This window comes from Argentina silus (genome assembly GCF_951799395.1).
Source record: "Argentina silus genome assembly, chromosome: 13".
NCBI classification, from domain to species: domain Eukaryota; kingdom Metazoa; phylum Chordata; class Actinopteri; order Argentiniformes; family Argentinidae; genus Argentina; species Argentina silus.
In genome coordinates this window covers 2,730,581-2,738,080 of record NC_139667.1, presented here as the reverse complement: position 1 = coordinate 2,738,080, position 7,500 = coordinate 2,730,581, and the positions used below count along the sequence as shown (strand labels likewise).

Sequence of the window (7,500 nt, the reverse complement as noted above, 5' to 3'; positions counted from 1 at the left end):
TCTGCACCTACCCTGGCAGTAAAGGGTGCACAGATGCCACCAGATGTACCTCCGGTTAAGGTTGCATGGGGGGGTGCAGGGGTGTGGGGTGTGTGGAGGTGTGGGGGGGTGTGGGGGTGTGGGGGCGGGGGGTGGTGGTGGGGGTGGGGGGGTGTGGGGTGTGTGGAGGTGTGGGGGGGTGTGGGGGTGTGGGGGCGGGGGGTGGTGGTGGGGGTGGGGGGGTGTGGGGTGTGTGGAGGTGTGGGGGGGTGTGGGGGTGTGGGGACGGGGGGTGGTGGTGGGGGTGGGGGGGTGTGGGGTGTGGGGGCGGGGGTAATTACAGCATCTGTATACCATACCCTGAGTGCTGCAGCTCCTCTTTCTGACCCCTTTGCCTCCCCCTGGACCAGCCTGCCCTCTAATACAAAGCAGGTGGGCCAACTGAGTTGAAAGTAAAGGGAGGATTTGTTTTTTTTCCATCTCACTCTCTCTCTCTTTCTTCCTCTCTCTCTCTCTCTCTTTCTTTCTCTCTCTCTCTCTCTGTTTCTTTCTCTCTCTCTCTCTTTCTTTCTTCCTCTCTCTCTCTCTTTCTTCCTCTCTCTCTCTCTCTCTCTCTCTCTCTTTCTTCCTCTCTCTCTCTCTCTTTCTCTTTCTCTCTCTCTTTCTTCCTCTCTCTCTCTCTCTCTTTCTTTCTTCCTCTCTCTCTCTCTCTCTCTCTTTCTTTCCTCTGTCTCTCTCCATGCCCCGTCTGCCCTGCCTTGACTTTGCGTGCAGCATAACCAAGCAGAGAAAATGCAATAAGCACTTTGCCAGGCTGAAATCAAACGGCACGGCTGCATTTTTTAACGCTCGGGAAACAATAGGAAGTCACGTGACAGGATGTTCACATGTGATTTCCGCAGTATTTGTTAATGTTAATCCCTAACACAAACTCTGCGGCTGAGGCACTGAATTCCTGTCATGCTTTCTGATTTCCACTCCTTCTCCAAATTGAGGACGGGACGGGACGGGACGGGACGGGATTGGAGTGACGCTGGATGGACTATAAAACTCTGACCGCCCTCAATCACTCATGATGACAGAGTTGACGTGGAGTGCTTGTCCTCTTCAGAAGGCAAAAATGCAAAGCCACAAATGATACACAATCTTTCTAAACAGGAATGTTCTCACAGGAGGGTAAACGCTGCAGCGTAGACAACCAGTGAAAGACATTTCCCCTCAAGATAACGCGTATGAAGACTTTTATCACACATTCTCTTATTTGTATTTTTTTAAATATATTTTAGGGCATTTCTGCGTTATTGGGATAGAGAGAGTAGAGATTGACAGGAAGGATGGGAGAGAGAGAGAGAGAGAGAGGAGGGATGACATGCAGGATATGTCGATGGCCGGGATCGAACCAGGGACCTTGCGATGACATGGTATGCGCCTTGGTGTGCTACGCCACTGAGCACTCCTTTTCACACACTGTCAACAGTCAGACACTGCACAGAGATGTTCAGCCATTGCTTCATTGAAGAAGTGTAGAGCTTTGGTCACCTCAGAAAGAGTGTGTACATCACTCTTCACCCCGGCAGTGAAAGTCTCCTTGTCCTGTCCTGTTCTGGACTGGAGTAAACCCACTCCACATGCCCTGGAGTCCAGACTGTGTGTCTGACCGAAAAAAACAGTAGGCTGCTGGTAAAGGGGGTCATCATACAGGACCATCTGTAATATCAAATGACCTCAACCGGCCAGGAAGGCAGTGGCAGCGTTGCCCAGCCATCCAGACCCATTCTTCAGCCAGTGCTGGAAACAGTCTGTCGTCAAAGATAGCCAAAGAACACAGGTCAGGGCTATTGTCATAGTACTCTGCACACTAACCCTGACCAAATATCCACCAACAGCCAAGCTCTGGCCTCCATAAACAGCCCCATCGCCAGGGGCCAGGGCCAGGGGCCGGGGGCCGGGGGCCGTTGGCACTGGGGTTACTTTATGTTCTCTTTCTAATGTTTGCAAAATATTTGAACAATCCCAAAATTGTCCATTGTGGACATGATAATAGTTTGTGTGTGTGTGTGTGTGTGTGTGTGTGTGTGTGTGTGTGTGTGTGTGTGTGTGTGTGTGTGTGTGCGTGCCTGTGCGTGCCTGTGCATGTGCGTGTGCGTGTGTGTGTGTGTTGTGTGTCAACACATGTGGGGTATGTTGTTGTGTTTTGTTCTGATGAGTTCTTGGGGGAGCCTAGGGGTGGGGGGTGGTGATGGGGGGGGTGTGGGAGGGGGGTCAGTGCCATGTCTTCATGCCTGTTCCCTCTCCATGGTATCTTTGTGATGTGGGCGCAGTCATGCAGGGATAACCGCCAGCAGGGGCAGCACAAAGGGCATCAAGCTCTGGGTCCAAAGAGCAGCCGACACTTGTTATCAAAACACTGATCCCCTGGCCCCCGCGGCCGCCATTCAGCCCCCGCCGGCCTGCCTGACTCGATCACCCTCCCCCGGCGGACTGGAGGACATGAAAAGCATTCCCACCAATGAACTGTTGAACCTTCCCTTTAGACGTGTGACCAGACAGGAACTCTTTGACGCTGCACTTCTGTTGAGCATATTCGTAGCCTAAGCACTTTTCTGGTTACTGAGCTCGTTAAGTCCATTAATTCCGGGACACAGCACTCATTTATGGACGCGGAGGGGCCAGAATGGGAATTTGTTCTGTTGGTAAAACAGCGAATATTTGCTGGGAGCACAGAGTAAACAGCTAGGTCCCCTCCCTGCCTGCCTGCCTGCCTGCCTGCCTGCCTGCCTGCCTCCCTGCCTGCCTGCCTGCCTGCCTGCCTGCCTGCCTCCCTGCCTGCCTGCCTGCCTGCCTGCCTGCCTGCTTCCCTGCCTCCCTGCCTGCCTGCCTGCTTCCCTGCCTCCCTGCCTGCCTGCCTGCCTGCCTGCCTCCCTGCCTGCCTGCCTGCCTCCCTGCCTGCCTGCCTGCCTGCCTGCCTGCCTGGCCGCAGAGAGTGTGAAACCTCTCTCACTCTGGGCAGTAGGAGGAGAGGGAGATTGGCTTGGCCTCTCTGTCAACATCTGCTCTCTCACACACACACGCACGAGCACGAACCCGCACCCGCACCCGCACCCGCACCCGCACCCGCACCCGCACACTCTCTCTCTCACACACACACACACACACACACACACACACACACACACATACACACACAGACAGACAGGACAAAAAACAGGAAGAAAACATGTTCCAGACACACAACAATCTGCATAACGAGGCCCATTATGATTAATATCCCTGTGGGCGTTTGTTGAGATTATTTGCGGATACACCCCTGAAAAAATGTCTTTGAACCAACCTCCTCCTCACACTCGCCACTGGCTGAGACAGTGATAAACAGCCCAACAGTAATTACCATCTAATTACTCACTCTCCTTTTCATCTCCAGACATTTGGTCAAGAGGGACTTTCTGTTCCGAGGCAAGATAATTGCCTTTCGCAAAGGCGTTGAAATTTCACACCAGCTCCACTTTTCTCAGTTGGAAAACAAAAGTACAGAAATCCAAGGCTTATATATATATATATATACATACGTTACCTTTCTGACACTCGAAGAGGTCACAGCAGTCTCCCGGCTGGCCGGTGGCCTGGCTGAGTGACACGGACCTCTGCCCGCTGGGGCACTGGGGCTTGTGGCACGTGCGGAGGTCGCAGGTGCACTGGGGTGGCACTGTGGGGCAGCAGCCAGCAGGGGGCGTGTAGCTCTTGGTCAGGACCGAACCCTCGGGGCACGGGGGCAAGGGCAGGGCAGGGCATGTGGTACCGGCACACTTCAGCTCCTCTGGAACACACACACACACACACACACACGCACACACGCACACACACACACACACACACACGCACACCCACACACACACACACACACACACACACACACACACACACACACACACACACACACACACACACACACACACATTGAGTCACTCACATACAATAACAAGCCTTCTGTAAGGCATACTGTAACACCACCTTCCACCAGCTCCAGACTCCCAACAGTGCCCACACTGTTCACTGGGAGGCAGGGGAGCAGAAGGAGGGAGGAGGGAGGAGGAGGGGGGAAGGGGGAAGGGGGTGGGGGGGAGGGGGTGGGAGGGAGGGGTTGTTGGGGGGTGGGGGGGTGTTTCGTCTCCTGCATGCAGTGTTAGTGGACGAGTGTGGAACAGTGGTGCTCATGTTGCAGTCTGAGGGCTGAGTTCACACACACACACACACACACACACACACACACACACACACACACACACACACACACACAGCCCAGTGCAGTCATCAGATCCCCTCCACTCTCGTCTGACAGCTTTACTGCATCCTGTTCTACCAGCGAGAGCCTCAGCTAGACACGACAAGGCTCTCAGCCTCTCTCAGCACATCCTGTCTGGGCCGTACTGGACCCAAGGCCCTGCCCTGATCCAATCCAATCCCTGCCCTGATCCCATCCCATCCCTGCCCTGATCCAATCCCATCCCATCCCTGCCCTGATCCAATCCCATCCCATCCCTGCCCTGATCCCATCCCATCCCTGCCTTGCTGCACTATCCAGGACTGGCTCACAACCCAAACACCTTCTCCATCTAACCGCCGGTGAATACAACACCAGCCTATGTTCAACGGTGCCTTTCTTGTCCTCTTTGAGCTGTGGCTTATTTTAGAATCTCCCCTTCAGTTGGCATACCAGGAAACCATTTGTCTATTTATTTGCCAGAGCCAACATAATGGTCCTGATACCCTTGTTAGGGGGTGCAGGGCGGGGGGCGGGGGGGCGGGGGCTCACGGGTGTATTTTGGACGCTAGTCAGGAAAAGAAAAGTAGAGCGCGCCCCTCTATACTGACATTGTACAAGAAGAACAGTAGCTACCTTACAAAGCTTGGATTACCCAATCCCTTAGCCACTGTTTATTTTGGTTCTCCGTGCCACTGTAATGTATACAGAGCGCCCCGAGTCCAGGGATTGGGTGCTGCCTATTACATGTCCTGTCCTATAATTGTCAATGCCTAAGTAATTTCACAGGTCTCACACTTTTCAAACCGGTGGAGATACGTACTGTAGGCCTACAGGAGAGAGAGAGAGAGAGAGAGAGAGAGAGAGAGAGGGAGAGAGAGAGAGAGAGAGAGAGAGAGAGGGAGAGAGAGAGAGAGAGAGAGAGAGAAAGAGAGAGATAGGCAGGAAGACCGAGAGAGAGAGGGAGAGAGAGAGAGAGAGAGAGAGAGAGAGAGAGAGAGGGCGGAATATAGCAACATAATACTGTACACATGAGTGATGAGAGTGGGGAAAATTGGTAATTATACTTCTACTTTATGTCTTCCCTTGGGCTTTGGGCACGGGAAATGCAATAGAGCTAATAAATAACTAATTGCCTCATTAGAGACATGGGTTATGATTGAGCAAGGAGGAATACTTGAGAATCCTTGCATGCATATGGTTTTTGGGGGGAGAGAAAATAGGATGAAGTCAAAATTGCGTAACAGGGTTTCAGGGGTTTGTGTGGGGCGTCTTCCAGAAGCTGGCTTCTAGTTGATGGCCTTCCCAGACTGCTGAAGTCAGTGGCGGTTGGTTGGTTTCCCCGTGCAACACGACTCTAGCAGAGGATGTGCCTCATCCCTGACATTTGAGGACCTGTAAGCCGATCCCCCAGAGTTTTCCCACCAGATGGGAAACTGAAATGGCAAATCGGGATGGAGCCCAAATGACCCCGGGGTTCTGTTGCCCCACAGTACCAGCTAACACAGCGCAAAGCGAATAACTCAGGTATTATTTTCACCGATCAAACCCAACCCCCCCCCAGTCCAACTCGAACACATCGGTGCGACCCAATGCCCGACCGGCATGTTAATCTATCCGGTCTAAGTACCCGTTTGAAGTTTTTGTCTGACCCAGAAAAGTTGAAAAGTGAAGTTGTGACTCGAGCGGGGAGAGCCATATTTAGGAGGAGGGTATCTGACAGATGTAATTGAGGATGAAGGAAGCGTTGGATTTTTCCTCCCCTGAATAAACACGGCGTGCGCGTGAGGTGTCTGTACTGTACTGTTTGCGCTAGGAACCTGTGAACAGCGAGAGGCACAAAGCCTGCATTGATAAACGTTGTTACTGAATAGTGTCATAGAAAGCATGAGGGGGGAAAGCCCCTGAATTAAGGCAGGCTACAACCCCCTTTTTTAACGGTTTTTGGCCTAATTCCTACACTGGGAGTTAAATAAACGTCAGTTTGAAGGCTGATTTCAAGACGTTTTTTTTTTTTATTTCAAACGAAATGCTACACAGAGCTCGATACTGTTAGCGGAGCGAGAGAGGGAGGTGTTTTGCATATGAACACCGTCGGCTTTTCAAAAACATGTCCGTCCGTAGAAAACAGCCACAGAAGATCCTCAATGTTTGCTTTGAATAACACTTTTCTGTGTTTTGTCTGAGGGAAGGCAGATTACGTATTCACGTCTGATGAAGGCTGGGTGGGAGTGAGCTGGGAAGAGCAGCTGGCAGACATACTATTGTCATTCAAATGAATGGGATTGTAATCATTGGTGGAAGTGGTCCAGCCCCTGGAGGTCTAATTAATATCATTTTCTCGAGACAACATTTATGTCCACAAAAGCCAGACAAAAAGGGTGGAAAATTCAGCGGGGGATAGATTTCAGTCTCTTTCTGTTTGTGTTCTATCTAAAAGAGCAAATAGGGTAATTAGCTAGTCAGTGGCCACAGGAGCAATCTCTGTATCACAATGGTGGCTATTCTCCAGCACTCACACAAACCAAAACACAAAGGCCTAATTTGGCATGCTTGATAAATTCAGCCTGCAGATTGGCCAACACGTTCTCTAGTTGGAGTGCTGAGATAGCATGGAAAACCTAGCAACCCCATAGAAAAGTCTTTCATACAATCACAACCACACACCCACACACCCACACAAAACACACAAAACACACACACACACACACACACACACACACACACACACACACACACACACACACACACACACACACACACACACTGAGGAACAAACCTGGGGCTGGGCTTGAGGTGGGAAGCGGAAATCGGTTTATTACCGCAGAATGGTCTGTAGTAAACAATGCATATTTCTGGCACAGCAGAAGCTCATTCAAAAAAGAAAAACACCTCTTTGTAAACGGGTTATTTTGTGTCTACTCAGGGTACAAGGAGCGCAGTCTTTGGTCTGACTAGCGCAGTTCTGCTAGGCAGAGGAGGCTCTGTTGACAGGCTGAGTTTACTCATGGAAAAAGCGCACAATGTGAGTTCTGTTCACCGACTGACTTTGGAAGCAAGTCAGCGGAGAACAAAGCTGTCTTAGTACAGCTGCCCTCGGTGGGTTTCTGGTCTGTCCTCAGGTTTTAGAAAGCTGCGTCCGCAAAGGGACACATCAGGACCCGTCTCTCACGTAAGCTGTAGAGGTCTGGCACCGAGCCCACTGGCAGTTACAGCTGAAAAACTCGGTATTGTTCACTTTGTGTAGGAACTGGATCTTGGTG

General features: G+C 51.6%; 1 protein-coding gene across 1 annotated transcript in view; it reads right to left on the bottom strand.

The window, feature by feature from the left end:
* The window catches only part of LOC310814300 (cysteine-rich motor neuron 1 protein), a gene marked incomplete at both ends in the record, with an annotated part of 37,713 nt that overhangs the window by 18,024 nt on the left and 12,189 nt on the right, over window positions 1-7,500 (bottom strand). Inside the window, one exon of the mRNA XM_083683622.1 lies at window positions 3,546-3,793. Coding sequence (XP_083539748.1) covers window positions 3,546-3,793 — 248 coding nt within the window. The remainder of the gene's footprint in view (window positions 1-3,545; window positions 3,794-7,500) is intronic.